Raw genomic sequence first — 21152 nt, 5'->3', positions numbered from 1 at the left:
CTTTTTAAGACGGATAAAGACAAACTCTTTTAATAGCATATGGGGTTAACCCAAAAGAAAAAAAGTGGATTGAGTGAAAGCAGCAACGGTAGCAGAACATATCAGTGAAAGTTTGAGGAAAATGGGACAATCGATGCAAAAATGTTGAATTTTTAAAGTTTTGGTGTTGGAACCGCTGGATGAGGAGACCACTAGAGGTTATGGGGTCATGTTTGGACTACAATACCATGAAAATATAAAGGGAATACCCCCCCCCCCCCCCCCAAAAAAAAAAAAAAAAAAAAAAATCATGAAAATTGCTCATTGCATCAACTTGATACTGACATTAAGGGCAGCAATTACTCTTCCTGCTTTCTGAAAGCGGTTTGTCAAGTGCTCTTTCATTACGCTAGAAAAGTGAATTTTTGTGGAATTTTCTTTTTATTTCTGAAGTGTTCTACTAATGTTGCTGCTTTCACTCAATCCACATTGCTCTTTGGGTTTGCGTTTCCTATAACAGTGGATAACCCTGTCGACAGGAGTCTGTGCCAAAAAGCCTACATGAACCACTGGCACGTTGATTGGCCTTGCTGTCCCATGATGGTGCAGCTTCAGCGCAGGAAATATTGTGCATGCAAAGACGCAGTGAGAGGGATCATACTTTGACTGAGATCCCTTTCTACCAACAAGGTTTTTGCTTGCAAACTACTCATTATTATGCGTTGTAGACTTTGAGCTGATTTTTATTTTTTTTTATTTTTTTTTAACTCTTCCAGGCTAAGACTCAAGATTTCTAGGAAAAAAAAAATCATAGTTTACTGCGCAGGACCATTGCACAGATCCGGAAGGAGTAACCAAACATTTTTTTTTTTTTTTTTAGTGAGAGCGGAGCTTGCACTTACTTGAAAGCTGTTATATTGGCAAGCAATGACTGTCAGAAGTCAGTTCTCTTAGAAACCACTAAGAGAACAGAAGGTAAAGTTTTGGCAAGTTGGCACTACTCACCGCTGAGTCAAAAAGTCATCGTCATCCTACTACCACCGACATCACCCCGAGCGGCAGCATGGCGCCCTGGCAGCTTAGTCTAGCTCTGGCTGCTGCGGTAGTACTGATTTCACGGGGAGCTGCAGAACCGTAAGTATACATTTTGAGTGATTTTTATTCATCAACTTCAGATTTTCTTACTGGTTGATCATCATATTCAGAAGTTTTCGAGCATATTGTTTGAAATTTATACCCAGCGTTGCTAATCGGTGCAAAAGATAGGTATCATATACAAGCGCCATCGGCCGTTTTTATGTCAGGTTGAAGTCATATTTTGTTCTGTTCATTACAAATTCAACAGCAGACGATATCGTTACAATGGAGGCAAACATTATTCTAGATAAAAGCAGAGACATAATAACTGAACATTGATATTATAAAACATAAAAGGGGACCATAACAAACTGAAAAGGGATCAACAGGACGAAGCACTGAGCCTAATAAAATGCTGACACCTATAGAATGCTAAGGAAAAATTAGAGAAGAAAGAGAGAGAGAGAGAGAAACAGAGAAGAAAAAGAAAGGCAGATAGGAAGAAAGAAAAATGAATGGATAGGTATAATCAAAGTGCAATTGCTATATTCAGTTCGAATGAGAGTATGAATTTAATAATATAATTGTAAGCATACTTAAGAAAATTCCAAGATTTTTTTATGTATACACTCAGCAAAAAAAAAAAAAGACAGTGAACACTTTCTTGAGTTCAAAATTTTCATAGAAAATTTTCATGAAAATCAATATATTTCATACTACATTAAAGGTAATTTAATTGGCTATCAATCTAGTAGGTCAATATGAAGGAAAACTTTACCCATGAGTGAACGCATTTGTTTTTGTCCTCAAAAGGCACAAAAGTAAAAATCGCAAAAATTGACATATTATTGTCTGTCATTTGCAAATGCCCTTTAAGACAACAATGATAACAAAAGACCAGTTCAACACAATGAAAGGCACAAATAAATGGCAAAAATAAGTTTACATTCTCTTTATCTCTGTAAAACCTCAAACAAAATAAAAGTGGGAAACTTTTTCCCTCAACTCAAACTTCAAGTGACATAGGGAGTAAGGGCACGGAGATGATTAAATGGACAGAATATCTTTATTTCATTTCATTTCATTTTATTGTTTCTGTATGGTACAATATAATCAACTCTGATCACTTTCAGAAATAAACACATGATTCATAATAATTCATGGCTGATTTTGCACATGACAGGTTATCAGATCATTGTGACAAAGAACGAAGACATAATGATAATAAACAAAAAGTCAAGGTACCATACATGAGGATCCCCAGTAAGCCGAGCTTGATATTGGGGCCTCGTACACAGATAAATAACTACAACAAGACAAACTACTTTTACACAACAAAAACAGTTACACAACAAAACATACACGGACATGTACGCAGGTGATGCTAAGAAAGAAAAACAGAGAAGAAGGGATTCTTCATTGATGCAATGTAGTAATAGGAGAATTCATAAGAGAAATTCAAGAACCAAATATAATTTACAATTTTCCTAATTTGAATATTCAATTCAAAATTCTACCATTTTTGTTAATGTTACTTCTTCTCTCATTTCATGTGAATTTGGATTTGACAGAATATTCTTCATTTTCCTCCATTATTTTTAGCCTTCATTGCTCTTTTGGGCTTTAAAGATATTATAGAGATCATAGGTATGTTTTTGCAACTGAACCCATGTTCATTATTGTGTTAAATTTGTCTTTTGTTCTTATTGTTAAATGGAAGAGCATTTACGCATGAATGACAACTTGATCATTTTTGCAATTTTCACTCTTGTGCCTTGGAAGAGAAAAACAAACGTGTTCACTCATGCGTAAAGTTTCCCCTTTTATTGACTTACCAAGTTGATAGATAATTAAATTATCTTTCATAGGGTATATAATACGTTAACATTTCACTGAAAAATCTATGAGAAATTTAAACTTGAAGAAGTGTTTACTTTCTTCTTTTGCTGAGTGACGATATATATATATATATATATATATATTATATATACATAATATCAATGATACGTCGTTCCATAATTTATGAGGACCTGTATTCTTTGAAACATTATATTGTTCTAACACAATCATGTTGGTTAATGGGATTTCGGGCGCTATATACGGTCATGTATTTATATCAGAATTCAATGCATTTAGGGTGAAATTTGAAGGAGGTTAAAGTATCTTTGAGCAATTTAACGTAGAGATATGTTTATAACGGTTTTAAAGGAGAATACCAAACTAGTTTAAAATAATTAAAAAACAAAGAATACGATTCCATGAGCACAAAAGTGAACATTTTTGCTCAACTTTGCATAAAAATTAGTTAAAGTTATGAGATCATGAAGTTTTGCTGATTTTTATTCACAAATATATACTTTTGGCATAATAAATGTGAGCTGATAATGTCATTTCTGTACAATTTTTGTTGATCGTTCGTACAAAAGAATGCAGTAAAATTGTCGTCACACTCGTACACAATTTATTAAATGTAAACGTTTCACATCTTCCAAGAAACAGCTATGCCTTGCAGAAAGTCATGCTTAATGTTAGATATAGGTAATGCGGTGATGTCAAAATAAGAAGAACATGATATTTTTGAATTTTCACCCTTTTGTTTTAAGATTTTTGTGTCATAATTTTTGTGTGTTTTTTTTTTTTGTTTTTTGGTTTTGGATGTTGGGTAAGGGTGAATATTGAAATTAGAAATTAGGAAATCAGTGAACACCGAGGGAAGTTGATTGTAGTTGTATTTGTGCACAAGAATTGCCGTTTGGAAGTCGGAGTTTGGGGTGCACATCACAAGACCGACACCAGCGAGTCATATACAGCCCGCGAGTCATACAGCTCACAAGACATACATCCCATGAGTTTTACAGCTCACGAGTCATACAGCCCATAAGTTCGGCCAACGAGACAGACACATTAAGCCCCGTGTTGTATCTGTCGAACTCGTGGGCTGTTTTCACCTATAAAGTAACTCATGGGCTGTATGACTTGTGAGCTGCATGTATTACTCATGGTCCTGTTTTCAGTGTTGAACTCGTGGGCTGTATGACTCGTGTGTGTCTGTCTAGTGGGATGACCCCGGAGTTTTTAATCAGCCACTTTCCTCGTTTTTGTAAAAGCAACATTGAGTTTGTTTTAGATGTACCACAATTTCTCCATACGATGTTACAATACATAATATCAAAACATTACACAAAATAAACAAAGGTATCTGACAACCAAGTTTCTCAGGTGGTATAAAATTCCGATGCGTCAAGAAACTGAAGTAGTAACATTGTGTTAATGATCATTTCAAGACAAATGCGAATTAATAATAATACCTAAGATTTAAGTAGATATCTTTTTTCAAAAATTAGCTGTCCCTCAATATAAATACAATAATCAGTGTAGTCCATATTTTTATGAGGAATTATGGATCTTAAATCTGACAAAATTTGTCTCAGAAATACTTGGTGACAACTTATTGCATATAACCCATTGGTATACTTTTCTTATCTCCGAATTGAATGTGGTAATAAGACTTTCAAATACTTTATGAGAGTTGAAAAAAAATGTTTGTATCAGAAGCAAAAAAAAAAGTATAAAACTGAGGATGAATATGATATCATTAGTATGAATCAGAAAAAGCAGTGGACTCAGTATGGATCCTTGGGCGTGTTGGGGGACACCACAAGTAATAGGGAGCTTTAGATCTTGACGCGCGGACGTTTGAGACGACGTCACGACGAGTGCGCTGGACGTTCTCCTCCCCCCTGCGTCGTGCTGAAAAGTAGCTTTAGATTACGCTGGGACGCAACGTATAAAAAATAAAATCGCGCCCCCACATGATCAGTGCATGAAGTAGCTCTCTACGTTGCAAACTGTGCGGACGTAAAAATTGCCCAGTACGCGTAGTGAAAAACTCAGGCGACGCAAGCTAAAAATAGATCGACTTGACGCGTGCTTCTGCGCACGTTCAGAACATATTTTTTTCCCTCTGAACGTCCGCGCGTCTAAAATCTAAAGCTCCCTAATATTTGGAGGACTCTGATTAGTGAGATACTGCAAATTATTTTCTGTTGAATAAACAATCACTCATCCCTGATAAGGCTATACCTCGGACGATATATCTCATCAGTTTATCAGTCAAAATGCAAAGATTGATGGTATCAAATGCCTTTGATAAATCAATGAAAACGCCAATCAGATACCCCTTATTCGTAAGACATTCTGTCACCTTGTTCAATAACTGGACAATAGCATAATCAGCGGAGTGTGTTTTTACTAAATCCGAATTGGTTAGCGACAAGCAAATGATTAATATGTAAAATAAAGAAATAGACAACCGTTTACGAATAACTTTCTCCAGAATTGTAGACATACGGGGTGATATGGAAATCGGTCGATAATTTGTCAAAAGTGAAGGATCGTCTTTTTGAAAAAGTAGAAACACTTTCGCTATTTTAAGGACGTTTCTCAGTTAAAGTAAAGTGCATGTCATTTTCTTCAAACTTTCTTTACCGTAACTTTGACCCACCCGAAGCCCAAATTTATCAATAATACCACACGTTCATGTGCTTGTTTTTCTTCTACGGGACTTTGAAGAAAATGACATTCTACCGTCCAGTACCAAAAAGATAGCGTTACAGGATCAAGATCATGATTGGGAACAAAATCTGCAATGATAAACTTAAATCCCCATAATTCTTTCGAAATCCAAGGTATTTTCTCCAAATTTGCAAGAATTGTAAAGAAAGGTACCCAAAACGAGGAAAAGGTTAAAAAATTGGGGTTCACACTCTCATTCTTGAGCAAGCAGCGCCCTCAAGCGGCAGAAAACACCGAAATCTCTCAAATCTTTGTCAGGGACGTTTTCTGTTAGGGGTGAGCTAAAGGACAGGGTTCATAAAACTTATGCAGTACATTCAAAACCCATGCCATTTTCACGAAACTTGACCAAATTGTAGAGGGAGACTTACCGACTCCAGAAAAATAGTCAAAAGTGGGGATTCAAGTGCTCATTTTTGAGCTGACAGCGCCCCCATGCGACATATATTATCGAAAGACCCCAGTATCTGGTCAGGAACCAATGCAGAGATGCCCTGACAGGGTGGGTCCATCAATCTCACACTTTACATTCAAAACCCATGTCATTTTCACTAAACTTGACCAAAGTGTAGAAGGAGGCTTACTTATTCCAGAAAAAACAATCAAAAGTGGGGGTTCATGTACTCGTTTTTGTGCTAGCAGCGCCCACATGCGACCATTGTCATCGTAAATCCCCCAATTCTGGTCAGGAACGTATGCAGGGATGCCCTGATAGGGCGGGTTCATAAACCTTATGCTGTACATTCAAAACCCATGTCATTTTCGCGAAACTTGACCAAATTGAAGAAGAAGGCATACTAATTCCAGAAAAATGATAAAAAGTAGAGGTCATGTTCTCGTTTTTGTGCTGGCGGCACCCTCATATGATAGAAATCATCCTAGGACCCCAAAATCTGGTTATAAACCTATCGTGGGCATGGTGGGTGCCCTGATTAGGTGGTTCATGAATGTCATGCTGTACATTCAAAACCCATGTCATTTTTAACGAAACTTTATCGAATTGTAGAACTAGAAAAGCACTCTGAGAGTGCAGACCCCCGCCAAGCATCTACTTTCCACATTGATCTTGCTCTTCCATAGAGATAGTGAGCAAGTGATAGAGAGTAAGTGTGGAAAACTCCACAATGGCATGTTTGTTTGTTTGTTTGTTTTGTAATCATGTGCAGAAAGTGATAATGGGGAAGAAGAAAGAATATAAGGAAATGGGAGTTTTGGCATTAGTGTGACGGTCCTCCAAAGGAAAAACAAATATTAACTGAATGACGTTGATTGTAGATTGCATGTGTTGGTTGTTGCAGCGGTTGGTAAAGTGCATGTTGTAAACTATGGAGATGTACCTTGAGTACCCCCCCCCCCCCCCCAAAAAAAAAAAAAAAAAAACACGAAATAATTCTTTGATTCTCCTTTTGTTACACCATATTTGGTAATAAAAAATTACTATCTGAATGGTGAAAGTGACAAATACTCTATTGTTTGATATTACTTTCGTGTCCTTTTTTTTGTAACCAAAATTTAAAATAAAAATTGTATTAGTAATGACATGTTTAGATTTAATTTAGATTTTAACTGAGACACTCAGATTATTTTAGTTGTTACACCTTAAGATGAACTGTATATCATATGTTTGTTTTGTTGTTGTTGTTGTTGCTGCTGCTGCTGCTGTTGTTTTTAACACCTAGTCTAGTGGACTAGTAGTCCCCGACTATAGGGCCTATTGGCACGGCTAGGTACCTTAGCACTCGACTTGACCATGTTGATGAACAGATAGTGAACTGCATGTCACAAAACAGATCTATGGATTGAAAATGTAAACAGCTCAGTTCCACGTCCAAGCTTCCCGATTCCGTCGATCAGTGTTCTGCTACCATGACCATGCGGCTCGGACGGCTTAATTTTGCGTAGTGTAGGGCCCAGTGCACTGGTAGGGCCTACAGATTGTAACGGTGGGGAGCTGTCGGGTTTCCGTACGTACCACACTCTAGCTCGATCTACTAGTAGCTGCTCAGCTAGCTCAGCTCATCACTCGTGAGTGCGTTTCTACGCTCTTTGTTACGTCACTGCCATCATGCGCAACTAGGATGCGCACAAACTCAACTGAGGAACGTTAAAAGAACTGGAAAATTTACCCGTACATATAGATAAATTCAAAAAAATAAAGGCCTACGTAAGAGGTTTAACTATACTCGAAATAATTTTCTTCAGTAGACGCACGCTAAGTCCGTCATGGCCGGGTGACCTGCTATAAAGGGTTCTAACAATCTGAAAATTTTCTTCCTCTTCTGCTGGAGTAAGAAAAAAGTGTCATTAGGTAAATATGTCGATATGTATAAAGCTTTAATTTTGATGATGAAACATAGACTCACGTTAAGGTAAAGCATAAAGTGAAAGAGGGAAAATCGGGGAAAAATCGAGTTTGGAAGGGAGAATAAGATCTCACTAAAGAAAAAGGAAAAGTCGGGAGGAGGTACCTTGTCATACCCAGGAAAAAAAAGATATGTTCTGCGGTTCTAGGGCAATGGACTTTTGAACAATTACCCCAAACCCTTCCCCTGACCCATACCCTAATCCTTGTAACAAACCTTTTCCTAAACCTTACCCCAACTCTACCTCTAACCGCCAACCCAACCCCAAGCCTAATCTGTTAATAATACCTCATCATTAACCGGTATTTAGCCGGAGGGTAAATTGTCCTCAGGTGTAATTGTCCTGATACGAGGTTCTGCACATAAACCACGGAGATGTCTCCCTCCAACGCTTCCCTTCATACACGATTGTTCCCTATATCGAAATCCAAACTAATGTTTGACATGATCCTGACATTCAATTGAAAAACTGAGAACACACTCATACAGCCCATTAAAAGTGTCAGCTATGAACAACATTATCAATATCTGGGAGAAATTAACCTAAGGACAAATTATCAGCGGCTATAGTCTGGGTGCCAAAGACAGGTTTAGGGGTAACCTTGTTTTGCCGTCTGCCCGATGTTTTTGATGGTTGTATCCTATCTCGGGGGTGCTGAACCCGAATCTAGATGACGGAACTTTTGTTATCATTGAGTATTTTTAGCTATTCAAGATGGCCGCCAAAAACGGAAAGTCCAAAGTATTTCCTTCTAAATGGTTAAAAGATAAAGATAATTCGTGGTTCTACACTATTTCGACGGTGATAAATCTTAATCGGCAAGATGCAAATCTTGATCATTGCTAAAATAGCCATTAAAACGGATGTCCTAATGTATTTCCTCTAAAATGGTAAAAAAAAATAAGAACACGGTTTTGCCCTTTTTCGAGGGTCCTGCAGCCGGATCGGGCTGAAGCAACTTTTGCATTCTTGAGGATTTTGAGTTGTTCCAGAGTGGGATCCCCCCCCCCCCCAAAAAAAAAAAAAAAGAAGAGAAGGGATTCATATTTAGCGCCCTCGAAATAGGGTAAAACCAGCAATTGTTTCAGATTTTCACGAATAACATGTAAATACTAACAGGAATTTCAGTATTTGGCTGCCATCTTGAATATCTCAAAACTCTCAAGGATACAAGAGCTGCATAATATTGATTCGGTTTCAGACTCGAAATAGGGTAAAACCTTCATTTTTTTCATTTTTCACCCCTTAAAAGGAAACAAATAGGAATTTCCATTTTGGGCGACCATTTTGGCGGCCATCTCAAAACCTTCAAGTATGCAAGAGTTGAATCATTCAGATTCGGTTTCAGTGCCAGCGAAATCGAGAAAAACGATTCTGTTTCACTATTGAAAGCCATCCATCCAGGTGAACACTACTGTAGATCGCTGTTAAAGGTCAAAGTAGAAATGCCAATAAATTATGTCACTTCCCACTTTATTGTCAGAGTTTTCTTCGCCACTGCACCCGAAGTGTTTCGGGTCGGCGTGGACGAGACCGTGTTCTTGAGCGTGGATGGAAACGTGGCTGATGATGTCCCGATGTTGGTGTATCTGACTCTGCCGAATTCAAACAGGCAACTTACGAACACGACGGCTGTCATTCCTCGATCAGGTAAGATGCTGTACTGGCAAATAATACTACTTACTGCCTAGGTTACAACGCTATGTATCTGGGTTGTTTTTGTGTGTGTGTGTGTGTTGTTTTTTTTGATGCATATGAAGACCTACATATTATTTATACTTACAAGTCGCATCATGATAGAAAAATAAGGGGGTGCAAGAAATGCGATTTATACTTTTCGTATGGATATTCTGAGTCTATCAGTTTTGTCAATGTATTTTATTCGTTTTTATGTTTGGTGAGCCGGTTCATGGTCCGGATGTAGGAAGCTTTTATAGGACGCGTGCGCAGCTGTAGGGCGGTAGCCTTTGGACAAGGCCTCCGCTGTCTTGAATGTAGACTAGGCGTGTCCTCCTGAGTTGGCGTTTGCAACAGTGTTCTACGGCGCGAGCTGCGTCATCCTGAAGTCCTGCGTCGCGAGGAAAGTCCCACACCGCACTAATAGGGAGCTTAAGATTTTCGGCGTGGATGTTTGACGTTCTCCTCTCCCTAGATTGCGTCGTGCTGAAAAGCAGCTTTAGATTACGCTGGGACGCAACGTATAAGATCTAAAATTGCTCCCCCATTTTATGATCGGTGCATGAAGAATCTCTCTACATCGTGAATTGAGCGGACGTAAAAATAGCCCAGAACGCGTTGTGAAAAACTTAAGAAGCTACAAATAGATCGATTTTGATAGGCGATTTTGCGCATGCTCACAACATGTGTTTTTTTTCCCCTCTGGACGTCCCCGTCGCGAAAATCTAAAACTCCCTTGTATGCCTCGTGAACGCCGCGCAATTGCCCCCACAGCTCGGAGACAGGTGGTGGTAGTGTTGACGGTTAATCGTGTAGTATCACCACTAGATTTCTCCTAACTGTTCCATAGTATAGTCTGAACATGGGTTATACTAAGAAGCATCGTTGCTAGGTCATCCTTGATTAAGACTTTAATTCGAAGAATGCAACTTTAAATTGTATTATCTGTGAAAAACAAGAAGATCTCTAGAAAGGTCTACATGCGAGACTTGTCAAATTAATGAAGACATAAACTCCTCTAGTTACTTGCTAGTTTTGACGTATGTAATGCATATGTTGTATCACAATTTCGGGAAAACGTTTGTGTTTGTGTTTTTTTTTTTCCTTTTGTTAGTGTTGCCCCGGTATCTATAAAACCTCTACTCTTCTGTTTAACATTTTTTAAATCTAAGCCAAATTGAACATGATATTGTATTGCTCTCAATATACCAGTGCATGAGTAATCACCCTCTTCTTAAGAAATTTTGACGTGAATTCAAGAAATAAGGGACAGTGAGTTCATTCGAATTTCCAACATGGCCTCTTCTGACCAGGTTCACAGGCGGTGACAACGACCATCAGGGTTGAGCCCAGGTACCTCCCTGCCCATGTGGCCCAGCACCATGTGAAGCTGGGAGTTAGGTCTCAGAGTCCGAGCTACCCATTTCAAGATGAGCAGAGAGTGCTAGTCACGTTCAAGTCTGGATTCGTGTTCATACGGACAGACAAGCCTATCTACGTACCGAACTCAGAAGGTACTCTTTAACCTTTATATGACGCTGATACGAAAGTTGGAAACGTGCCTGTCACGTATGCTTAGGTTGTTAAGAAGCACCAAAAAAGTATTGTTAACCTTGAAAAGCACAAACTATATCCGGTCTTATGAGAGTTAATTGAAAATGGTGATAATAAACACGGTAATTTATGTTCGTATTTCATAGTATTTACTCCGGGATGTTGATGGATGAATGTCAGTGATTGTCCGCAAAACCTTTTGATAATGGGATCCCCACATATTCTGTGATGAATCATTTCAGAGTTTTCGACGAGCGACAGCTCACTGTACTCAAGGCTTAATTGAAAACAATGGAATGAATCAACTATTCTGTCGGACGCCAAAGAAGTATCTTTCATCCACATACATGTATCTTTTGTTTGTAGGGATGCGAGCACATCAAGCACTACTTTGCTTGTAGCTTGTATTTGTATGTTTGTGCAAATGTTTTCAGTATGCTCTTCGTTTGTTTCCCACTCTTTTTGTATACACAGATGTCACATTTCTTGCGACTTTCTGTGTAATATTTTTGACTTTCTACAAGTAGGCTTCTGCGAAGTAATGAAACAGGGGAACCACGGAAGAAGTGGAAAAGCTAACTATAATTTGGCAAAGAAATGAATGCACTCGAACGCATGCCAGAACATTATTTATCATGTTTTCTGTTTAATCTGGAAAAATTGTGACAAGACACGATTAGTGTTACGATTTGCATATTCAAAACGTTTAGATTCATCATACACTATTATTATTATTAAGATACCTTGCTCACATTCATTTCCAGTTAAAACCCATGTGATTTCCTTGGATCAGAATATGCAGCCGTCCTCCCGTAAGGTAAGTGGTCAGATTACAGATACAGTGGCATCACAATACTACTTTTTATAAGTGGATTAGGCCCTATATATTGGAGTATTTAAAGATTAGCTTAAATAAATGAATAGCATCTATCCTATAGTCAAGAAGCTGGTTGTATCCCCCAAGGTATCAACCATTGTCTGGTGACTGTCCGACTGTCATTGCCTAGAAAGTGTAGGGATTATGCCACAATGATCAACGCCTACGCACCCACAATGACCAGCCCCGATGGTGTCAAGGAAAGGTTCTATGAGGATCATGCAAGGGACCATTTCTGCAGTGCCCACAGCAGATAAACTCATCATCCTTGGTGACTTCAACGATAGGGTCGGCACCAACTACGCATTCTGAAAAGTAATCCTAGGGAAGAATGGACTTGGCAAATGCAAATGCAATGGTTACTGCTACTAGAAACCTGCACTGCACACTAGGAACTAATTACTAACGGTCTTTCGTCTCATTCAACCGTAATAAGACGTCATGAATGCATCCTCGCTCCAACCACTGGCACTTCCTAGATTACTGGAAATCATCGTCAGACAAGGGGACAGAAAAGACCTTAGAAGCTCCAAAGTCATGTGCGGTGCAGAGTGCTGGACAGATCACTGCTTGTTGATTTCAAAACTCAGTATCAGGATTCAACTACTCAGACGCCCGCAAGGAAAGACAGCAGCATTGAAAAGTCTAGATGTCGACTCAAAACTGGAGAGGGAGAGGGAGAGGGAGAGAGAGAGAGAGACAATAAGCTGCAGCAAGAGAGTTCAACTCCCTGGAGGTTCAGTCCAGCTGGACTCTCTCTCGCAGCATTGTTTATAGCGTTGCCTCAAAGGCGGTAGATCTCACGAAGGCACTAGGACTGGTTCGATGACAACAACGACGAACGCATCCAGTCTTTGCTGGAAGAGAAACGTCACCTTTACCGACCGCACCTCAACGACCTCATCGTCCAAGAAAGCTCCTTTTTACATCATCATCAGAAGAGTACAGGGGAGCTACGCCAAATGCAGGAAGCGTAACTGAACGATAAAGCCGATGAGATCCATTCTTATGCTAACCACAACGACATGAGAGACTTCCACAAAGTGCTCAAGACTACGGACAAACATCGTCGGGATTGTTTCCCCTACTCATTGCAGAAGAAAACATTCTGACCACGGACAAGAAAAAGGTTTTTGAACTCTGGGCAGGACACTTAAGAAATGTCCTCAACCATATATTTTCCATATCATCACAAGGCTAGCTGCCCCAGGTTCCAGCCAATCACTCTCTTTCTGACATCCGTATTGAAACTGCAGTGTAAAATACAGTGAAGCATTATGTCCTGTGGAAAAGCACCTGGTGCTGACTCCATCCTTAGAGAAAACTACGCCTCTGATGGCCAAACCCTCACTAGAAAGTTTCTGAGCTAATCCAGTCCATTTGGAACCAAGAGAAAACCCCAAAGGAACTTAAAGATGCTTCTAGAGTTCACTTGTACAAGGGGCAAAGGAAATCGAAAGGCGTACGACAGCCACCGCGGCATCTCGCTACTTTCTGTTGCCGGAAAGATTTTGGACAGAGACTTGCTGAACTGCCTGAATGACCATTCGGAGGAAGGTTTTCTACCAGAACGTAAATACGGCTTCTGCAGGGTTCTGCAGCGCGTAAACTCCAGGAAAAATGCCAGGAGCAAAATGTCGGTCTACACAATCTTCGTAGACATGACCAAGACTTTCGACACCGCCTGGCGAGAAGGGCTCTGGAAGATCATGGCGAAGTTCGGGTACCCTGCAAAGTTCATTTCACTGACCAGTCAGTTTAATGGCGGCATGCAGGATAGCCTGCAAGTTATACGGAAACCACTCAGCGCCATTCCCTGTCACTACGCTGCCCCACACCTCGCCCCAACCCTGTTCACAGCCATATCGACATATGCTTTCCATGGTGACATCAGAGTCTGCTTCAGAAATTCAGAACTGATGGAAAGCTCTACAACCTAATAGAGACAGCAGGCAAAATCGAGAGTGCAGAAAGACATCCCCGTGACATTCTCTTTCCTTTCGACAGTGAACTGTATATGAGTATAGCCCCTACCTAGTCAGACATGCAGGAAAGCTTTGACCAATTCGCCAAAGCCTACGACGACTTCGGTCTAACGATAAGCACAAAGAAGACTGAGGTCATACATTGAATAGCCAGCTCTTGCAATTCTCTGCACGGAGCCGACCATCACGGTCAACGGCGAGAAATCTAAAGTGGCCGACAAATTAATTTGTGTACCTTGGCAGCACATTGTCACGAAATATCAGCATCGACGAAGAAGTCTCCTGCAGAATTGCCAGGGCCTGCTAAGCTTTCGACAGACTCAGAGATGGGGTGTGGGAGAGAAGAGGAATAAGTCTTCAAACCAAACTTAAGGTGTACCGCGCAGTCAACCTGCCCTATGCGAGATCTCTACATGTACCCCTGAGAAACATGGACAGTGTACAACCGGTATACCAGGCAGCTGTACTCTTTTCTCATAAAATGCCTGATCGCTGCACATCAAAAGGCAGGACAAAGTGCCAGACACAGACGTACTTCGGAGAGCCCGAATGGACAGTATTCATTATATGCGATGCTCAAGCGCTCCCAGCTCAGAGGGGAAGAACATTTACTCCGACTGTCCGACGATCGAACCTTTGTCAAAGAGACTGCTCGACGGTGAAGCGCTCTCACGGAGGTGAGAGGAAGCGCTACAAGGACACACTAAAAGCTTTCAAGTACAAAATACCGCAGCATCCGCTCTTACGAGTGGGAAGCAACGGCTGTATACGCGTGTAATACGGAACCGCCTTGCCATCAGTAGTCATCTCTGCTGTGTCAGGCTGCGAAGTGAGACCTGCGGAGGAACAGGGACAGAGATGTCAACGTCGAAAAAAACCCCAACAACAACAACAGAGCAAGCACCACCTGCGCTAGCCTGGCTAATGCCTATACGGCATTTGCACGTCCACATTGCACTATATAGTAGTGAGGATCGGACTGACAGAACCATCTTGGCACTCACGTAATAAGAAATATGAGAAGTTGTGTGTGTGTGTGTGTGTGTGTGCGCGCGCGCGCGCGTATGTATATATATGTATATATATATATTACTATATATATACATATTACTAAATATATATATATATATTACTAAATATATATATATATATATATATATATAACTAGGTGTTTCAAAAAACATTTCCCACTTTTGATCGTTAATAGTTCAATAACTATTCATTCAATAAAACTGTCATTAATAGGAGTAATAGCTGAATAGTGTACAATTTTGTTGAAGGTAATTAAAATGTGAAAGCATAAGTCAGTATCATTAAATCTAAGATTGATATTGAAGTAAGGTTTCAGATTTTGGTCAAATTTTAACCCTCTGTACAAAAATGAACTTTGCACAGGAACCAATGATGTGTATGTGAGTGTGTGCTGACAATGGCCCTGAACAATGGACATGCCTGAACCACCTGTTGACTAGGCGTCAGTCTCGCGCTCCCAGGCACATGAATGCCTAATCAATAATTCATGTGGATTGCCCTCGGCACTGCTAGTCTGAATTAATGCTCGGTAAAGGGTAATATGCATGCACATGGAAAAAGTAAGCACATGGAAACTTGCAAACACCACATTTCATTCCAGCTGGCAATCATTTTCAAATTTTGCTTCACATATCACTAAATTTAGGATATAAATAAGCATAAATGATCGAAAATTCCTAATTTTAGTACAACTGTCTCCTAATTAAATAGTCTGACAAATTTGTCGCTATTTCGATAAAAAGAGATCATTTTTGGTAAAGAGTTCAGCAGCATTTATCAATGGGGCGATTTGTTTCACAGTAGATTAAGGCTCCATATACACAAGTGTATACTCTAATTGATTCTCTTCGCTTCCTGTCACCATGTTTACGATAGAACAGAAGTTATTCATTGTAATTTCGTTTTCCAGAAGTAGAGAGAGCACTGTCGCGACTCAGTGACGGTATATCGGCAGGTGTTTGACTTTACACAGATACTGCCAGAGGCTGAATAAAGACTAGTTGTGATAGTGGAATTTCTCATGAATAAATAATGAAGCATTCAAACCCTGGCCATTGTTCAGGACCATTGTCAGGCTGTTAACCACACACTCCCATACACACCCATTGACCCCTGTGCAGAGTGAAATTTTGTACAGAGGGTTGAAAATGGAGCAAAATCTGGAACCTAACTGTAAAATTAATCATTGATTTCATGAAACTGATATATTCTTTCATATTTAAACCGCCTTCAACTAAATTGTACACTATTCAGCTATCACTCATATCAATTACAGTGTTATCCAATGTATACTTTTCGTATTATTAAGAAACAAAAGTGGAAAATGTTTTTTGAAACACCTAGTATATATATATAAAACTACATTGTATATATATATATATATATATATATATATAAACTATATATATATATATATATATATATATATATATATATATATAATTATAATTATATACAGGGTGTCCAAAAAAAAACCAAACAACTATACACTTTTGAAATGGCTGCCGAATAAGAAATATATGATTCTGGGGGAAAATGTTTATATGTATGAATAGCTTATGGACTCAACTTTCATATGACACCAAAAAGTCTACAAATAAATCATGCTTGAATGAGCACAGCTCACTTTTGTAAAGGGTATGAAATTTAGGCTGCGCAGGAATTAGCCTTTTAAATTTTGCGACAGGTGAGTCCGTTGGAGCTTACAAAACTGAAGTTGATATAATAAATTTATGATCAAGTGCGATCAGTTTGGGTTTGCTGAATGAATTTGATGGCTTTTTAAACCAAACCATTTTGCATGAGTGAACCGCAGTTGCAAATTGTTTTATTGTAGCATTGAAAATTTCCCTGGTAGACTCAGTAATGTGTTCATGTGAGTCAGGATGAGGTGATGATACATTTTGCAATTTCCATGTTACACACTCTTATTTGTTCAATGTGGGGTGGAGGTTTTTATTAAAAGTCAGTGATGTTAAAAAACTAACAGTGTGTAACAGTGTGTCACTTGATCATGATACATTAAGAATGAATTAAGAGCTGTAAGTTGTTAGTCAGCCCTCATTCATCTTGGAGTCTTGGACTGACAACCAAAGATGGAGAGGCCTCAGTTCACACCGCAGCAGCGTTCTTTTATGGTAACAGAATACCACTTAGGTGTCATATGAAAGATGAAACCATATTGTAACTATCCTTACAAATACATCTTTTCCCACAGATTGCAATTGATCGTAAATTTAGGCCTATCATATCAACTTCAGTTTTGTAAGCTCCAACGGACTCACCTCTCGCAAAATTGGAAGGCTATTTCCCGCGCAGCCTAATTTTCATACCCTTTACAAAAGAGAGCAGTACTCATTCAAGCATGAATTATTTTTAAACTTTTTGGTGTCATATAAAAGTTGAGTCCCTAAGCTATCAATACGTATAAACATTTTCCCCCAGAATCATATATTTCTTATTTGGCAGCCATTTTAAAAGTGTATAGTGTTTTTTTTTAGACACACGGTATATATGTAAATATGAATATATGATATATGTATATAGGGACGAATCTAGGAATTCCGTAAATTGATAGCCCCTTCACAAAATCAAGGGGGGGCGCACGCACCTCCTTTTTTTCTTTTTATTTCTTTGCTTTTAACAAAAAAATAAAGGGGGCGCGTCCCCTCTGGATATGCCTCTATTTATATAAAATTCTTCGTTTTCATCTCTTTACCTATAATTGTTTGTAATCTATAATGTCATATTTTCTAGAAATGCTCAGCATCATACGTACTTGAAAATTGAAAAAGCCACCTTTACTGAACGTATTATCTGTTTCGTTACATCATTCTGTTTCTATATATTTCAAGACTTGGTAGTATAATGCATCTATTTTTGCTGGTGGTCAAAAGAGTTGGACATGTTACAAGTTGATAGACACTCCCTGCTGGAAAGAATACAGTGTCACTAAGTGTGAAACACAGTGTGAAATCTCTTCACACTGGTTTATAAGAACGTTTTCACAAAGTTAACTACAGATGTGTATGAACAAACTTGTGAACACCACTGTGGGACACTATGTTCTTTGCGCCAGGGAGCTGCGACGCGTAGGAATTGATATCATGTTTGTTACTGAAAGTACATTGTGACGTCACGCGATGTATCATCATCTGTTAAAATGTGACTGATATGCCCCATTTTTCTTGGTATAGCTTCACGTTGAAATAAAAAATCCAGAAGGAATCAGTGTGAAGAGATTCATGGATACAAAAGCCAGGCCCAATGGGTTTATTCAAGATACATTCACCCTTTCAGCGAGGCCAATGCTCGGCATCTGGACTATCATGGCTTTTTACGGACATAATGTAAGCACATGTTTCCAATTCGCTGAGGATATTAACAATTTATTTGTTGTTGTTTCTGCTACCGATATCAGAATTACCAATGACACTTCGTCATTGACACATCATTCGATATTACAATTATGTTGAGGGAAGCTTAAGAGGATATAAAATAAATATCAAAAAAAAATCGTTTCCACTATAATATGAAAATCGACTATTCACTGCTATTGGTATAACTTTTTCAAATGACCTTTTCTTTGCTTATACATTTTGTCAACAGTTAGAGATTTGTTAGTTGTCCAAGCAGATGGAGAGTGAATGCATTTGTACGGCTACTTACACAGATAATGTTATTTTGAAAAATGTTTTGCTGAAAATCAGGCTTACAATTGCGTGGAAAAGAGACTCCTGAAAAGATAATTACAAGTTATTTTAACAACCGAAAGGATTTTATTATGATTTCAAGCTTTTCTGTGCCCCTACCATGAGAGCATTGAAAGCCAACTGTTTCTATTATGCTTTTTACCAAAACAATGACACAGCTTCAGCTGACGACTAACGTGACCTTTGAAGTCAGAGAGTATGGTAAGTGTGCAAAAGACCTGAAATATTTGTCTTTATCCACTGTGAACCCAAACTGCATAAACTACGGGCATGGTATCATCAATAACATGAGAACCAGTGTCTCAAAATATGCAACTTGATTCTTCCTTTCTCTTTGCAACTTCAACGCAAAATACGACTTTATAAGAATCAAAATCTTGCCATCAACAATACCAATTTCTCTTATCTCGAGAAATGCATGTTAGCCAGTTTGCGTAGACAGCGTTTGATTTAATGTATTTCTGCGTTCAATCTAATACATATGTGACCCGCTACAACAAAATGGTCCTAAAGTCGCGCACGGTCGAAGCCGTGAAAATCGAGTTTGAAGTCAGAGCATCAAAATTGGTCAAAACTTACGATTTTCTGAATTTGACATATTATTAGAATCTGACATGTCTTCTATAATCTGTCGAAATTTTGAAGCAAAATGATGAAAGGAAAGACCAAAAAATAGCGTTTTTCTGGGCCATGTTTTTTTGGCGTTTCAACGAAGCAGAAACTGGTTCGAACATTAATTATTGAATACAAGTTTCAAAAAGACAAAGACAAAGAATAACAAGGGCATTGAAATAAAACGATAACAGTACACAAATACAAACACATAATTGCATTGATAATTATACATACACAGAAACATGAAATGAAATATACAGTACTTTTTATCACATAACAGAGATAACTGAATAAGTGAAGTTTTCAAAGAATAAATAGTTGAACAAGATTTTATGTTGTCCTGGAGATTATTCCAATTGTCCGGACCCGAATGTCTGATAGATTTGTGTGTCACTAATAATTTGGAATTGGAAAGATGGAAATTTCTACATTATATACGAGTATAACAGAACAGAAGTATCAAACCTAACCATGTTATGAAAGATAGTAGAAGTTGACCATGAATGCATTTAAACATTTACAGTGTTGCCGACGTTCTCCGTGACTGTACATCCAAAAAAGGGATACATTCTGCAGGATTCCCAAAGTCTCGAAGTAGACATTGAGGCAAAGTGAGTATGTTTTACACTCTTAAAACATCCGAGTCAGAACTGAAGAGTCATGAATTGGGTCAGGGTGACCCCTTTCGGGGTCGTCATGACCAGATTCCAAGTCATTTTTGACCCGGAACGGTGTGTGACCCCAACGGACCCAGTTCCGGGTCAGTTCTGACTCGGATGTTTTAAGAGTGTATACTTTAAATATCGTTTTGATGTTGTTGTTTTTAAAGCTGTGGCGGAAGAGCATTTGCCTGAATACCATCCATTACTTTGGCGGCATAATGAAGTAATGTGAGGCAATTATGCATTTTTTTTTTTTTTGCTTCTGTATTTGAGTATTATCAAAATGTATTTAACTTAAACCTCGTTTGTGATTGTAGGTCTGTGCAAAAGCAATCTTCGACATAGCTCTTCCTCCCGCTTTTCCTGACCATTCTGACTACTACGACAGTCATTTGCAAATTTGTAGAGTAGAGGACCTGCACGTGCAAATGAAAATCGGTCGCGACAGTGGCAGTGATGTTCCAATTTGGCACCTGGGGTGGTTGCAGGATGCGATAATTAAACTAAATCAAATTAAACTAAATCTGTTTCATACTTCTCGTACATTACAATATTATATCAAAAGTAATAGCACAAGTTCTTGTACCTTGTCCATAGTGTACAAAAAAACAAACGAATATACAATGTACATAGCCTACATGGTATAAACAGTAGCTATTATGATAACTGGTCGAAATTTCGGTTTAGGTTGTACAAAGAGATATATGACGGGAGCCACATGAAAGCAAGCTTTGTTTGGCTATGAGCCCTGAGTAATCAGTGTTTATGAAAGATAAACCAAGATCACATAAACATTAAGACCAATTGATTTAATTATACCCAGTAAGGAAACTGGGAAATGCTTATATGACTTTAAAAAGGCTCCAAGGTTTAAAAACAATGTGAAGCGAATAATGGTGAAACAAAATTTGCCAAATCTCGTTTCACAAACCCCAAAATATAGCTGTTGTGACCCTTGATTTTGCAAATTTCATTTTTATACAATGATATTAATGATAACAATATTGATAATTCTTAATTCGATAATGATAATAATAATAAT

General features: G+C 38.6%; 1 protein-coding gene across 1 annotated transcript in view; it reads left to right on the top strand.

The window, feature by feature from the left end:
* Positions 1 to 948: 948 nt before the first annotated feature.
* Positions 949 to 21152, top strand: part of LOC139709272 (A.superbus venom factor 1-like) — a 71564-nt gene continuing 51360 nt past the window's right edge. Inside the window, exons 1-7 of the mRNA XM_071621221.1 lie at positions 949 to 1113; positions 9479 to 9645; positions 10986 to 11186; positions 11991 to 12043; positions 18318 to 18470; positions 18992 to 19034; positions 19972 to 20059. Coding sequence (XP_071477322.1) covers positions 1043 to 1113; positions 9479 to 9645; positions 10986 to 11186; positions 11991 to 12043; positions 18318 to 18470; positions 18992 to 19034; positions 19972 to 20059 — 776 coding nt within the window. The 5' untranslated portion in view covers positions 949 to 1042. The remainder of the gene's footprint in view (positions 1114 to 9478; positions 9646 to 10985; positions 11187 to 11990; positions 12044 to 18317; positions 18471 to 18991; positions 19035 to 19971; positions 20060 to 21152) is intronic.

This window comes from Diadema antillarum, unplaced genomic scaffold (genome assembly GCF_040938485.1).
Source record: "Diadema antillarum isolate AM-2024a unplaced genomic scaffold, OU_Dant_1.0 seq00001423_RagTag, whole genome shotgun sequence".
Classification (NCBI taxonomy): Eukaryota; Metazoa; Echinodermata; class Echinoidea; order Diadematoida; family Diadematidae; genus Diadema; species Diadema antillarum.
This window is presented reverse-complemented; position numbering and strand designations above follow the sequence as displayed.